Below are 16,433 nucleotides of genomic sequence, written 5' to 3'. Positions count from 1 at the left end.
ATATTTTTAAAACTGTGAAAGGAAAATCAATTTTTTAGAATACATTTTTACATGGATTCTTCATTGTTAAAGCTTCTCAAAAATATCATCTGTTTTCTGTTTAACTGAATAACTATAGAACTAATAAATTTTTTTAATGGACATAAATGCAATTTTTTGATTAACCTTAAACAAAGGCATTTGAAAAACTATATAAAAAACTTTCTATAACAGCTTCACTAATTTCTTTCTACCCTAAGCAGTTGAGCACATTTTTATCTTAAAACTTTTGTCGCTTTATATCAAGGGTATAAAGAATAACATTTCAATGAAGTGTCTCATAATTATATCTTTTGAAATTACTTCAAGCCACATATATAAAGAGTTCAAGTTGGCAGAATTAGAGTTTATTTTAGGAAGCTGTTTTCAGAAAAGGCTGTTTGATTTCTGTCAGGTGTGATTAAGATAAACTCATAAGCTTCATGTACTGATAGAATGCTACTTTTAGAATCATTTTCAATTGTTACAGTTCGGTTGAATTAATCATATTTTTGTCTTGTTTGTATATTCGTCTTGTTTTGAATGTATTTGTTTGCTTTTTTTTTTGTCTTGAAAATTCTACTGTAACAGTAAGCAATTATAAAACAATGACACAGAGGCAGGAAAGTGTGTTGAGTTGTGAAGGGGAAATAGTTGAGCCCTAGACAAGTGTAACCTGCTGCTCCTGTCCAGAGATGCTGTTCCAGAGCTATCAGTCTCCCCAGAATGGACAGTCCTCACTGCAGTAGAGCCCTACCTTTCACATTATAGCTAGAGCCAAGATGCAGATCATAACTTTCCAATTATGCCTTTGTTTTCATTTTCTGGCATAGATTTTATAATGTCAGAATGGACTTATGAGCTTATACGATGTTGTACCATCCTGTTTTACTGATGAGAACATTGTGGTTTAGTGTCATGAATTTAGTTTAGGACTCTACTTTGGTCAAACATCTTAAACACACAAAATCTGTGCATCTGAATTCCAAGTAGGACTTCTATAACTTAGAAGTTTTAAACTTGTTTTGAAATGTCTGCTCATTTTATAGACATGGTTCTCACAAAGAACCTCAAGTTAAACAAAGAGATTGTTGCTAGCAGGTCCCATGCACTCAAGCCAAATAGAATATACAGGGGAAATGAGTTGTCCCAGGACAAATTCAGAGAGCCTTCCTGATGACTTTCTCTCACATTACTCAGAATTTCTGACCACATCAGCATGTAACTGACTTTGACTTTACTCAGCCTTTGATGGCTATTCTCACGCCACCATTTTGTCTGATTTCTGGCCCGGCCATAATTCTGTCCCCTTTCACAATCTTGAGCTCAGATTGTGAGCCCAGCCATAATGCTGTCTTCTTTTCACAGTCTTGAGCTCAGAAAGTTCTTGACCAGCAGGCAACTTTCTTGTAACCACCTAACCTAGATTCACCAGGTTTGCTCTGTCGGCACTTGCTTCCTGCTGTTCACCTTCCTAGTATACAGCAGAAGCACATCTTTTTTTGCCTCCATTAACCTTTATGACAGCTAATGGATACCTCAGATTTTGAAAATTTGTACAGAAACAGAGGCAGACATGGAAGACATTTATAAATATGTAATATTAAAAATCTCTTTTAAGTCTATATTATCAATTAGTTCTGTAGCTAGACAAAGAATACCTAAGTGTAGATGGTGACACCATGTGAGATTAGGGGTAACAATAAACTGATCTTGATGGTTTAAAGTGAATACTTGTTCATTTATTCCTCCTACAATACTTTGTCTTATTAATTGACTACTTCTAACCTTACCATTTTCAATATCCCTCTACCAATCTGTATTAGTTCGTTTTCACAATGCTATAAAGAACTACCTGAGACTGAGCAATTTATAAAGAAAAGAAGTTTAATTGACTCACAGTTCTGCATGACTGAGGAGGCCTCATGAAACTTACAATTATGGTGGAAAGTGAAGGGGAAGCAAAGCACATGTCACATGAGGGAAGGAGAGAGAGAGTGAGGGGAGAACTGCCACACACTTTTAAACCATCAGATCTTGTGAGAACTCACTATCATGAGAACAGCATGAGAGAAACTACTCCCATAATCCAATCACCTCACACCAGGTCCCTCCCCAAACATGTGGGGATTACAATTTAACATGAGATTTGGGTGAGGACACAGAACCAAACCATATCACAACCCGTTAAGTGAAAGGGAAATCATATTTCTACTCTTGCTTCTATTCCATTTTGCTTATAATTCAACATTCACCAGCAGCATTTTATGTCTGTGTTATTTGCATATCAGAACTCCTTATGGATTGATTGATTGATTTTCTAGATTATTTCAGGTCAGTTTCTTTCTGATAAGAAAGTCGGGACTTATGTGGAAGTGGATATGTTTGGTTTGCCTGTGGATACAAGGAGGAAGGCATTTAAGACCAAGACATCCCAAGGAAATGCTGTGAATCCTGTCTGGGAAGAAGAACCTATTGTGTTCAAAAAGGTTGGTCACATGTTCTTGATATGAGTTATAACTGCATTTTCAGGTGTTTTACACTGAGAAAATAATGAAATGGTGAATTACTTGTTGTTTAATTTGGAAATTTACACATTTATAAAGCAATTATCCTTTGAAAGCCGTTCTGAAAACTCTTCAAGAATTCTGTTAATCACTTGTTTGGATTTTCAGAATTGTAGTGTAAATCAATTCATTCTAGTATGCCTCAAATGGACAGCCATAAAAACATATACATTTAACTCCTGTCCTCTGATAGTACAAGTGATAAATGATACATTTTAATTATAACTCAAATGAAGTAGAGTGGAAGTAGGGAATAATATAGTGGCTGAGAGAAAGAAAATTCATACTTCCTTTAAAAGGAACATTATTTAAATTCCCCAAAATCTGTAGCCTCTGAGAGCTGGTCATTCAATCTTGTCTGGGTTCCATCTAATAAAATTGAAACCTTTCACACTCAACTGGGCCCTTCTCTTTCTTCACCAAAAAGCAAATCTTCTTCACACACGCTTATCATGTAAAGGAAGAAAGTAAGTTCAGTGGGAAGTAGACTTTTTACCCTACTCTTTGCTTTTTTCTGGCCAAAATACCTACAAAGCCAGTCTTCTGCAAGGAGAATAGCTGTATGGAAACTCTCTGTGCTCTGAGATTTTTCCGTATGTTAACTGAGTTTAATAATAATGTTTACTATAATGTTTACTTCTTAGGGTTATTATGAATATTCCGTAAGTAAATACGCTAACCACGCTTAAGAAATATCTAGCACAATGAAAATATTCAATAAATGTGAGTTTGCTGGTTTTGTAAACAATAAATTTTTAAAGAGATAGTTGACTTCATGTTCTTGACATGAGATATAACTGCATATTTTAGATGTTTCACACTGAGGAAAGAAATGAGTAGTTACTCGTTGCTTACTGTGGGAATTTACAAATTTATAAAGCAAATGTACTTGAAAGTTATCCTGAAAGTTATTCTTGTTTTTCAGTGGTGGTTGTTTTCACTTTTTTCTGCTGTCACTTTGAAGATGCAAAAGTAATTTACTTTGAAAACATAAATGAAATATTCACATGGTGATAAGACCACTGAACTCTTTTTGTTTAAAGATAGAACTTTTGTCATTTCCACATTGAGAATGTTCATGTAAAATAAAACAGCCTATTTTTTTTTAACAAATGCCTCATTTAGTCAAGGTGATAAAACACAGATGAAGCCCTATCTCTGACAACCCATGTCTTCTCCTCTGAGAATGAAATTTATAAGGCAACATCTCAACTTTCTGTCTAAAGTAGCTAAGTAGAAACTTCTACTTGGATCTGAAAAGGTGGTCCTGGCCAGGCACAGTGGCTCACGCCTGTAATCCCAGCACTTTGGGAGGCCAAGGTGGTGGATCACCTGAGGTCAGGAGTTTGAGACCAGCCTGACCAATGTGGTGGAATGCTGTCTCTACTAAAAAAATACAAAAATTAGCCAGGCATGGAGGCGTGCACCTGTAGTACCAGCTACTCAGAAGGCTGAGACAGGAGAATTGCTTGAACCTGGGAGGCGGAGGTTGCAGTGAGCCAAGATCATGCCACTGCACTTCAGCCTGGTGACAGAGCAAGACTCTGTCTCAAAAAAAAAAAAAAAAAGAAAGAAAGACAGACAGAAAAAAGAAAAGAAAAGCTGGTCCTGATTGAATAATACCTTTCTAATTATTTCTTGGAATTGTTCATTCGTATAACCAGATGTGTCCTTAATGTCGTTTGTAGGTGGTTCTTCCTACTCTGGCCTGTTTGAGAATAGCAGTTTATGAAGAAGGAGGTAAATTCATTGGCCACCGTATCTTGCCAGTGCAAGCCATTCGGCCAGGTATGGATAGTGTTGCTGAGAAACTTTTTATCAAAGTTGCAAAGAAAATCATCACTGCTTAAAATATTACTAGAAAATGATTTAGGAAACTATTTTCTGCTTTGTAATTTTGTTACGTAACAAGGGCTTTGAGATTTAGTTACATGTTTTTGTGGCATGTTGTAGTATTAACATATTAGTCAACTCTTTCAACAATAATTATGTGTAACAAACAATCTGAAAACTTATATGCAAGTATTTATCTTCATGCTCATAGGTCTGTGGGTTGGCCAGGTTTGGCTGATCTAGCCTGGGCTCAGCAGCATAGCTGTGCTTCAGGTTCTGGGTTGGGTCTATGTCTGTCCCACACGTGCTCACTCTGGGGCCTAGGCTGAAGTGGCAGTTACTTCCACAATATGGACTTCTCTTGGCAGACCATTGGAATACAGAGGGCAAGTCTAATTCTGCATGTGCATTTTAAGCCTCTACTTACACCAAAATCCTAATATACTGTTGACCAAAGCAGAGCTTAAGCACAAGTCAAGAAATCACGTCAAAACTGGGCATGGCGGCTCACCCCCATAATCTCAGCACTTTGGGAGGCTGAGGCAGGAGGATCTCTTGAAGCCAGAAGTTTGAAACCAGCCTGGGCAACAGAGTGAGACCCTGTCTCTACAAAAAATAGTAATAACAATTAAAAAAAAAGAAGTCATGTCAAGTATAATTCTATTATGGGGGCAAGTTTGGATCAATAATTCAGTCTATGACATATGATTTTAAATTCTCTTTTGTAGGAAAAAAAAAACATATGGTTGGAAAGGAAAAAATCACAATGAATGTTTTCTTTTCTGATGAGAAAAATAATACCTTATCATTCATAACTGTCATTAAAATGAAAAAAGTGACCTGTTTTTCATCTAAAGTAACCTGAAATACATGCTTTCGTCACATAGATGTGCATACTTATAACTAACATTGGGAAGGAAATATGTGCTACACAGCATTATTCTCACCTTCCAGGCTATCACTATATATGTCTAAGGAATGAAAGGAACCAGCCTCTGACACTGCCTGCTGTCTTTGTCTACATAGAAGTGAAAGACTATGTGCCAGACACATATGCAGGTAAACAACTTAACTCAAATACCCCTCTACTCAAAGGGGCATTTCTGTCTGGGTCACCATATATTTTTGGGTTAGTGGAAGGAAAACTGAACCAAACAAAGCAGGAGATTCTGGCTTCAGAATCACCCCTACTTTCGTATGTGTGTTTAGAGGTAAATTGCTTGAGCCATTGTGAATACATTTTAATTTAATGTATTTTAATTAAAATCACAACACCTCAGTTTTTTGAATATTTATTCCCTGGTAGTCTTATTCTCATGGGTCCAGCACTTACCAACTCATGTTATCCATTACAACAGATGTCTAGGTCTGTACACTGAATTTGTCTTCCACCAGTTTTAGAATGCTGATTCTTTTCACGGATGACATCCTAAATTTAAGGAATTAACCAAGAATCATAAACATAAATGCTTATAGTGCCAAGTAGCTTGGGTGTAGGACACTGGGGAGTACTGGAGACCATGGTAAGCTTGTGGCACATGGTCCATCCAAAGCTGCCAGCCATAACTCATTCCAGCTAGGCATTGCCATTCAAATGATAACTATATTACCAAATCATTGGGTTATCTCAACAGTCCGGAAAGCAGGCTTTTTATGTGAAATGTCTCCATTTATGAAACATCACTTGGGCCAAATAGGACAATTGTGTGGGCCATTGCTGGAATGGATAGGCCCCTCAAAAAGAAACTAAAGAATCAAGAGTATTGAAGGATCCTGAGTTGAAGCCTGCCTGTCCAGTTTGACTCTCAGAACTAAACTCTTAATTTGTCTCTTCCTGAAGTTTCAACAGAGTCCTAACCCTTGTCCATGTTCAAAGTGTTGATTAGAGGAGTAGATAGTTGTGTGGGTAGATGGAAGAATGGAAGATGGATAATGACTGGGTGGATGGATGGATGGATGGGTGGGTAGATGGGTGATGAATGAATGCATGGACTGATAGTCAGACAGATGAGTAAGTAGATGAATGATGGATAATCAATACCTCCAGGACCTTTGATCTAAAATGTCTCTTCCCTATTTAGATGTCATTGAAGCTTTATCAAACCCAATCCGGTATGTGAACCTGATGGAGCAGAGAGCTAAGCAATTGGCTGCTTTGACACTGGAAGATGAAGAAGAAGTAAAGAAAGAGGTGAGAGGGTGTTTTAATCTCACATACAGCATTAAGCATGATTTCCACACCTACTTGTTGGCTTTGTCTAGGTAATATCACATACCTCAGGAGAAGAAATAGCACATTGGAACACTTTCATGGAGTTCACATCATGTCACAGAACATCTAGATGATTGACTTAAATTTTTCACATTTCATTTTCTTTTCGTGTTCTGTGGATACCACGAGCATCTTATCTTGTGATAAAATTAAACTGTACACATCTTGCTATTTCCATTGAAACTTTCTACATGATTTCATGCCAATTAAAGGTGATAACGGCACTTAAAAAGGAAGATAATCATCAAATCATTTAGGGTTTCCCTTTGTCTTTAATGTAGTATGCAGGATTTTCAAAGTGCCTTTTTGATTTTTTATAATACATAAAATATTTAACGCAATACCTGGAAAATAGTATGAGCCATGAAGAGTCTACTATCATTATTAGATAGTTTATTTACATATTATAATGTATGTCCTCCAAATAATTGATATATTATTCCAAATTAGATGTCACAATGCAAAGCATAATTAAGGGAGGATCTAAAAATAGTAGAAATGAAGTTTAAAATATAAAGCTTCTATGTAGACTGGCAGTCTTTTGCTTTTAAAAAAGTGAATTATAACTTGATTATTAAAGGTGACACTAATATTAAAATAGTGATAAAATTTTGCTATTTTCAAATTTTATTCAGAGGAAAACTTGAGAAAAAAGATAGAAAATGGAGAACTGTCAGTATTGGGGAAAAAACCTTGAAAATTGTTTTAATAACTATAACTAATAGTTATCCATTAAATAGTTCATTTAAATAGTCTATTAAAGTTGATATTGTTCATTAAGTAATGCTTTTCTTACTTCAAAAGCATTCTAGATTTATCATAGAAAATTTAAAACATAAAAATGACAAAAGAAAACAACAAAGAAATCAACTGTAATTCAAATATCCCATCCACTCAGAGATAGCCACAGTGAATGTGCGGTGTATACATGTCTAGCCTTTTTATGCACAACTGTTACTCTTTCATAAAATAGGATAATATTCACAGTTTGTGTTGTAAGTGAAAATAAAAGTATTAAGTATCTCATTGTCCATGTCATTAAATATTCTTCTATGACATGACTTTTAATAACTCATAGCCTTCTATCATATAGGTCCACCATAATTTAATTACTAAGCCCCCAATTATTGGGTATTTGCAATGCTGCACTATTTTATTTTATTTTATTTTATTTTATTTTATTTTATTTATGGGTACGTAGTTGGCATATATGTTATGGGGTGCATTTGATATTCTGATACAGACATACTGATTTTTGTACACTGATTTTTAATTCTACAACTTCACTGAATGTTCATCAGTTCTAATAGCTCGTTGGTGGAGTCATTCGGTTTTTCCAAATATAAGATCATATCATCTGCAAACAGGAATAATTTGACTTTTTCCAATTTGGATGCCCTTTATTCATTTTCTTGTCTAATTGCTCTACCTTGGATTTCCAGTACTATGTTGAATAATAGTGGTGAAAGTGAGCATCCTTGTCTTATTCCAGATCTCAGAGAAAAAAGGCTTTCAGTTTTTCTTCATTCAGTGTGATACTAGCTGTTGAACTGTTATATATGGCTTTCATTGTGTTGATATATGTTCCTTCTATACCCAGGTAGGGTTTTTTTGAGAGTTTTTACCAGAAGGGATGTTGAATTTTATCAAATGCTTTTTCAACATAAATTGAAATGATCATATGGGTTTTTTCCCTTCATTCTGCTGATATGATGTATCACATTGATTGATTTGCGTATGTTGAACCATCCTTGCATCTCTGGGATAAATCACACTTGGGAGAAAAATAGCTCAGCCCCTTGCTTGTGGTGGGCAACTTCTGTGTTGCAGTTCATGCTCCCAAGCGCCCTGTGGCATCAGCCTGAGACTGGAGTTTGCCTGAGGCCATACTTCGACTTATCTTCTTTCTTGTCTTAACCTGTTTGCCTCACCTCCCTTCAGTTTTTTCCTGAGACCATTCTCTCAGTAACTCATGTGCTCAAGAATCCTCATGTCCACTTCTGCTTCTAGGGAAACCAGCAATGCTAAGTAGCTTGCTGTTTTATAAATAAACACAAGAATGAGTTCTCTTTCTGAATTAATTCTTAATTAGTTAATTAAGACTTTAAATATTGGGCAACACTTACATCTTTCATTCTGATATTTCTTCAACGATAATAGTGCTTTTTCTCTTTTCCATGACCTTTAAAAGATTAAGGCTATTCTATGAGTCTCTCATTTTACTCATATGGACATCAATATGAAATTAATTTCTCTCTTTGGAAATCCACCAAAGGTTCTCAAATTCTTTTCTCTTTTTCCTGCTTTACTTAATAGCATATTTAATAAAGTATAATTAAAGGTAAGGATAATTTACATAGATATAAATAAATCACTGTTAATAGCATTCTTCTCTAAATAGAAAACAGGACCTATTAGGTACAATGCATATTACCTGAGTGGCAAAGTTATCTGAATACCAAACCCCATGACACACCTATAAAACAAACCCTCGTGTGTACCCCAAACCTAAAATAAAAGTTAAAAAAAAAAAAAGGAATGTCTTTTTTCAACTGGATTTATTTTATTCTATAAGAAATAGAGGTTAAATGACAGCATTCTCAAGTGAAATTACATGTATTTTTGGTATTTAGAGGAAATACTTTTTAGATTATCAACTTTAACCCATTAGTTAGCCATTGTGCCTAAGGAATAAGCACTTGCTTCAAGAGAACATTTCAACACTACCATATTTCAGCCTACTTTTTATGTTGTCTGACATACACGTTCTTGTGAGTGAGCTGAAATTTATCTAAAATTGTTTGCAAATATTAGCTGGCTGTGCTGATACATGCCTGTAATCCCAGCTACTCGGGAGCCTGAGGCAGGGGAATTGCTTGAGTCCAGGAGACAGAGGCTGCAATGAACTATGAATGCACTACTATACCCTAGCCTGGGCGACAGAGACCATGTCTCTTAAAAATAAAATAAAAAAATAAAATAAAATAAAATAAAATAAAATGAGATAAAATTGTTTGTAAATATTTCCTAATTCAGTGTATGAAATATTGAGTATAGTAATTGAGCTAAAGGTCTCATAATGGAACATTTTCCTAATGGTGCTTCAGAGAGACAATTTCTGTAATGACTAGGGGAAAATGTCACTCTAAAGAATGGGAGACATAAGGCCTTTGAGATTGTAGGACTCTTTTTACAAATTGATGTCCTTTGAAAACCTTATCTTTGCATCATCAAAAGTTATTTCAGGAGAATAAAATGTACAAAACTACGGAAGTAGTTTCAAGTCACTCTTATTTTGTTGTTCTTCTCTTAAAGGTGAGCAGAAAGCATTTTAGAAATGTATAATATTGTTTAAACTTGGACAGTATTTGGACAGTTTTCAGTTTTAGAAATAATTTTAGAGGCATTTAATCACATAGACCCTGTACTGGTCTAATAGAGAAAATACGATTTTTTTTCCTTTGACATATCTAAACTCTTAACTGGCCTCATTTTTACAACTCAAGAAACAAAAAATCATTTGCCCTTAACATGTAATGCTAGGAAAGAAAAGTCATTTCACACTTTGAGCACCAGTGTGTCTTTTTTCTTGTCTTGAAACAATGTAAGTTTGTTTGAATGATGCCATTGAAAATAAGTAACTGTGGTTTTCTCTAAAGAAAATTCTATCTAGGACATGGCAGGCACTGGAGACACTATTTTAGCAGCAAAGACTTTTTTAGTATCATCATGTTAATGTGATGCTTCTAAAGGTCATTTCTATTTGAACATTAAAAACTTCATTGGACTGCAAAATATTACCAGGTTTTTAATAGTCTTATAAATTATCTTCCTAGAGTAATTTATAAACCAAATAGAGAAGAAAGTGGAATTCTCCCCCATGATTTGAACAATAGATATTCATATCAGATAAGGCAAAAATATGTTATTCAGATTCTATTATACATATATTATGTGTATAATATATATTAGTTACATATTGTCTGAATAATGGTTGGAAGTGAAGGAATAATAAAGATTTGTTATTGGAATTGTTTTGTCTTTGTAAATTCAGAGTGGTAGATTAGTCAAGTTGTAGAATAAGTGCCTCACTGAATCCTAACAAGGTGTAACATTCACAGTTAATTCCTCTAAATAAAAAGTCATGTAGAAAAATTGTAAAACATAGTAAAGTAAAGAAATAAAAATTTAAAACCCTCTAATTCTGCAAATACTGTTAACATTTTTAATGTATATCCTTCTAGCACGTTTCCTGTGTGAATTTTCATTTGTTTATTTTTTGAGACAAAGTCTTGCTCTGTCGCCCAGGCTGGAGTGCAGTGGCATGATCTCGGCTCACTGCAACCTCTGCCTCCCGGGTTCAAGTGATTCTCCTGCCTCAGCCTCCTGAGTAGCCAGGACTGCAGGCACTCACCACCACACCCGGCTAATTTTTATCTTTTTAGTAGAGACAGGGTTTCACCATGTTGGCTAGGCTCCTCTTGAACACCTGACCTCAGGTAATCCACTTGCCTCGGCCTCCCAAAGTGCTGGGGTTACAGGCGTGAGCCCCCGTGGCTGACCTCTATGCACATTTTTAAAAGTAATTTTTTAAATGTTTTACAGACCGAATAATGTAATTACAGAGATGCCTAGTGAAATATCATAACACATTTTCTTTTCTATCTTTAAAATACCTATAAAAGGAAAAGTAAATATCTCATACATTTATTAGGAAATATTTTGTGATAGTAATCTCATAAATGCAATATTTGAAAGTGACTTTTTTAATGTTAGAGAAGTAAAGAAAAAATAAATATAATGAGCAGTTACTGAGTGCTTACTGTATATCTGACACTATATTGAGCCCTTTATTTTATTTTTCTTTGATCAAGACAGGGTCTCAATGTGTTGCCCAAGCTAGTCTTCAACTCCTAGCTCAAGCAATCCTCCCACTTCTGCCTCCCAAAGCACTGAGATTACAGGGGTGATTCACCGTGCCTGGCCATGAAGCTTTTACTGTATTCACTCACTTAAGTCTTAAAACCTCCAGATGTCCTAATTACCATTATTTCCATTTAACAAATGAAGAACCTAAGGCACTGAGGAGTTAAATTGCTTGCCTGTGCCACACTATTAGTAAAGAAAAGAGTTAGGATTGAAATCCTAACTACAAGGATTGGGTTCTACAACTCATCTTCCACATCAGCACTTCTCCACCTTAAGTGTGAAGACCAGGGCATCGTGATAAAATGCTGATCCTGATTCACTGGGTCTGGGGTAGGGCCTGGGACTCAGCATCTCTAATAAGCCCCCAAGTGATGGGGTATTGCTGGTCCTTGGAGCACAGTTTAACAAGCATCTTCACCACACACGCACCACCTCTGTAACAAAGCTGTAATTTTCTGGTAACCTTTAGCAAGGATGGGCCCTTCATTCATCTTTCTGTCCTCCGTAGCAGGTTACCTGAATGAGCGAGCACAGAGTATAAGACCTTTACCTTAAATAGTAACATCTTTTGATTGAATTTTTGGTTGAATGTCAAGAATTTTCCCCCTTTAATCACTGGATGTTGTCAGAACTTATTCTTCAGAAAGTTAGGTTTATCTTTGTGAGTTCTATTTGATTGGTTTGTGCATTGGCTGGCCAAAATACATATCCCTCCACTTGGAAGTTACGAAAGCTGTATTCATTTGCCAAGCATTCATTTCCATACTTGGGAAAGTTGTCGTCTAAGACAGAGTCCCTGACACTACAAACCTTACCCAGCCCTCAGGGCCAAAAATGTTCACAAGAATTCCCAACATCGTCTGTGTTTGCATCCTGCAAGTAAAAGTGTGTGAGTGGTCTTTGTGTAATACTGATGTTGAAAAGGAAAAGTTGTTTGGTAATACTAAAAGTTTATTTATTCCAAAGGGCCTACTTTTTATACTGTCTGACTCACATGTTCTTGTGAGTGAGCTGAAATTCATCTAAAATTGTTTGCAAATATTAACTGAGTGTTCTAACACATGCCTATAGTCCCAGCTCTCCGGGGCCTGAGGCAAGAGAATCGCTTGATTCTCTAGAAGGCAGAGGCTGCAATGAGCTGTAAATGCACTACTGCACCCTAGCCTGGGTGACAGAGATCATGTCTCTTAAAAATAAATAAAATAAAATAAAATTATTGGTAAATATTTCCTAATTCAGTGTGTGGCCCCAATTTGATTATTTGAATAATGATATGAATTTCACCAATAAAATAATGTGACATCAATAGAATCCAAGGTAGTGCTTTCATAAGGTTACAATGTTTTGCCCCAGGCCTTGGATACCATTTAATTATTCAAAACAGAAGTTTGATATTTCATTCACAATTAAGAACTTGACACTAAAATCAAAGATGAGATTTACAGCTCATTTTGGATTCTCTTTAAATAAACTTCTTCCTCCTTCAAATCTTCCTCCTCAAATAATAAATTTGCAAGGTATTAATTTATAGAAACAATAGTTTATCAAAATCCCTGAACTTTAAAGCATCCAATACAGTAAAAAGAAAAGGTTTTCCTTTAAATAATGACACCATCTCTTTCATTTCAATACTGTACAGATTTGGCATTCACAATGCACTTCCATTGGATGCCTTGGATAAAACTGGGTGCTAACCAGGAAAACCATAGTAATCCTCATTTTTAGAGAAGGGAACAATTGCTCATTATGGTAGAGTGATTTGGTGCCTAATGTCAATGGCCAATAAGTTGAAGAACTAGGGTCTTTTAAAATAAGTATCAAGAAGAGACCATTCATTCACGTGACTTGAAACTGGTCAATGATTGGTTCAATTCAACTGCTTTTGCAAATATCTTCCATAAAAATTTCTAAAATTTCAGTGGATTCTAATGGGGGACTTTGGATTCATCTGCCTAAAATAGGGATGAGTACAGTAACTTAAATATCCATGTCATGTCCAATTATAAAATCATGGCTCTCAATTAATGAAGTTTTTCACTCTGCTTTAGAGCAGGGCTTCTCAAATTTTAATTTGCATACAGGTGTAGGAAATGGTGGGGGTGTAGGTCAAAGGATACAAAGCAGGAAATATGTAGGATGAACAAGTAAAAAAATCTAGTGTACAGCATGAGGACTGTAATTAACAATCGTGTATTATAGTCAGAATTTTTTCTAAATGAATAGATTGTAGCTGTTCCTGCCACAGGGGGACAAAATGGGTAACTGTGTGAGATGGTGGATATGTCTTTTGTTCCCTTATAGTAACCATTTTACTGTATGTAAGTATCTTATAACACATTGTATGTATTGAATATACACAATAAATTTTTTTTTAAAGGTGCATACAGATCACTTGAGAATCTTGTTACAATGCAGATTCAGATTCAGTGGGTCTGTCATAGATCACAAAACACTGCATATTTAACAAGCTTCCAGGTGATGCTTATGGCCCATGGACCATATTTGGAGTAGCAGGGCTCTCAAACTTTAGCATGTACCAGACTCACTCAGATGGCTTCCTAAAACACAGATTGATGGGCATCATAGTCAAAGTTTCTGATTCAGTAGGTCACTGAATGGGGTGGACCCAAGAATTTGCGTCTCTAACAATTTAAAGTGAAACTGATGCTGGTCTAGGGACCACACATTAAGAACTGCTGCTTTGAAGTCCTGCATCTTTCTTTCACGAGAGTGTGGCTCTCCCCAGATGAAACCCATTAATTCCATCCACTCTAAAATGTCAGCTTAATCACAGAAACCTGGGAAGGGCTCCAGGAGACACTTTTTCTGGGAATTATCCAGAATTTGTCCTGTGAGCGATTGACCGTAGTCCTTACCAAATGATTTGACTTAATTAATTTCAAAGATATATTTCTACAAAATTAATGTAAAGAGTTGTTGGTCTACTAACTTTTAAAAAGAGAAATCCATGATTTCTACCTAACAGCCAAGGGTTTAATCCTTCTGATTTCTTTGGAAACTGTATCAAAACACTTCTAATAAATTAAAGTTGGTAGGAATTTTTTATATACATATATATGAAAGTTTATATATGTAACATATATAAATGAGCCAGCAGAGCTATGTTCCTTTACCCTTTTATAGACTTCTGAATAACCTGCTGCTATTATGCATTAAATACAAACTTTTTACAGACAGCAGAAAGCAGCATCTTCACTCTTTTCATTCATTGATGTATTCATTCATTCAAAATTTTTTTTTTATTTTAGCCTAACATTTAGGTGGTTCTTTACTTTCAGGACTTAGCCATTAATAGTATAGCTATTTATTGTATACTAGCAGGAAAATTAATGTGAATTCATTCATTCATTCATTCAATTAAAAAAAAACACAGAACTATGTGTCAGTCACTCTCATGGCCCTTATATGTGTAATGCTGAGTAAAATCAGACGCTCTCATAGCCCTTACAACTTGGAGGAAGAGAGTGACATTATACAATTTATACATCTATATGTAAAATTGCAGCTGTTACTAATGTTCAACAAAATGATACCATGCGAGTGCTGATGACTCATGCGAGTGCTTATATGATGACACGGCCATGCTGTGTCAAGATTCACTTGAATCCATGCTCCAGTTACTGCTGGAAGAACTTGCTGGACATTAACTGTGCAAAACACCAAAAGTGCTTTACTTGGTGTTAATGAGGAAGTCAACAGATGAATTTATCCAGTTCCTTAAAGCTGTCTCTTGCTTCTAACTCACACTGGTAGACTCTTCAAAATTAGGAGTTTTACCTATTTCATTATGAAAATTCTAAGCTAACATTGAAAGAACTGTATAAGGAATACCTATATGTCAGCCACCTGGATTCCATAATTAAAATGTTGATGCTTTCACTTGATCACATATAAATCCCTCTATCCATTTATCATCCATCTTAGTTGAATATGATGCATTTTAAAGTAGGTTGCGAACATCAGTATACTTCACTCCTAAACATTTGGGAGTGCATACAGCAGGATGAAGTTTGTAAGAATGATTCTGAATTTCTTAGAAATAGGAGGCAGATGCATAATCTAATTTCATTCAAGTAATAGAAATTTAAGGTACAATTTGTACTCATGTTTAAAGAAGCTCCTCCTTAAGGGAAAGGCTGGCTCTAACAAAGCTACTTTATGACAATATTTGTCCTCAGTGGAGTAGATTCCTGCATGATGAAATTATGAGACTCACCCTAATATGATGGAAAAACTGATGGCCTTGCCTCTTACCCATGTGGTGCCCATCCAAAGGAAGATGCTGTCATCCTACTCAGCTACACAGAAGGAACTGCACTCTTTAGATGACTCAGACGAGGAAAGCAAGATCCAACACCTCTAATAGCCCAGTAACACATATGATATTTGAAAGACCCTTCACTTACCATGTTAACCATTCAGTTAAATCCTCCAAATCCTAATTCTCTGCTGCTTAGCCATCAGATCCAAACTTTCAATGCCCAGGATGGAAATCTTTTCAACCAGTACATCAAATAGCTTTTCCTCCTTCTATAAAACTTATAAAGATGATCTTTTCAGTTACCCTTTTACTGCTCTATCTGTATTCTATTTTCAATGCACTTCTGTTCATTTTGGAATTAGGAAGCGTATAAACTCTTTTTATATTTAATTTTAACATTCAAGAAGTTAGGCATATTTTGAAGAAAAAGATATTGCAATGATTCCATTTAACCACTAGAGGGCAGGAACTTACTTCTGTGGTTCATGGTTCATGCTGCCTTTTTTTTTTTTTTTTTTTTTTTTTTTTTTTT

The 16,433-nt window shown here is 35.5% G+C and overlaps 1 protein-coding gene across 1 annotated transcript in view; it reads left to right on the top strand.

The window, feature by feature from the left end:
* Positions 1 to 16,433, top strand: part of PLCB1 (phospholipase C beta 1) — a 258,291-nt gene that overhangs the window by 106,293 nt on the left and 135,565 nt on the right. Inside the window, exons 17-20 of the mRNA XM_017868878.1 lie at positions 2,343 to 2,507; positions 4,274 to 4,373; positions 5,373 to 5,477; positions 6,500 to 6,609. Coding sequence (XP_017724367.1) covers positions 2,343 to 2,507; positions 4,274 to 4,373; positions 5,373 to 5,477; positions 6,500 to 6,609 — 480 coding nt within the window. The remainder of the gene's footprint in view (positions 1 to 2,342; positions 2,508 to 4,273; positions 4,374 to 5,372; positions 5,478 to 6,499; positions 6,610 to 16,433) is intronic.

This window comes from Rhinopithecus bieti, unplaced genomic scaffold (assembly GCF_001698545.2).
Source record: "Rhinopithecus bieti isolate Rb0 unplaced genomic scaffold, ASM169854v2 scaffold_4658, whole genome shotgun sequence".
In the NCBI taxonomy this organism is placed as follows: domain Eukaryota; kingdom Metazoa; phylum Chordata; class Mammalia; order Primates; family Cercopithecidae; genus Rhinopithecus; species Rhinopithecus bieti.
The sequence above is the reverse complement of the archived record's forward strand: the minus strand, read 5'-3'. Positions and strand labels throughout refer to the sequence as shown.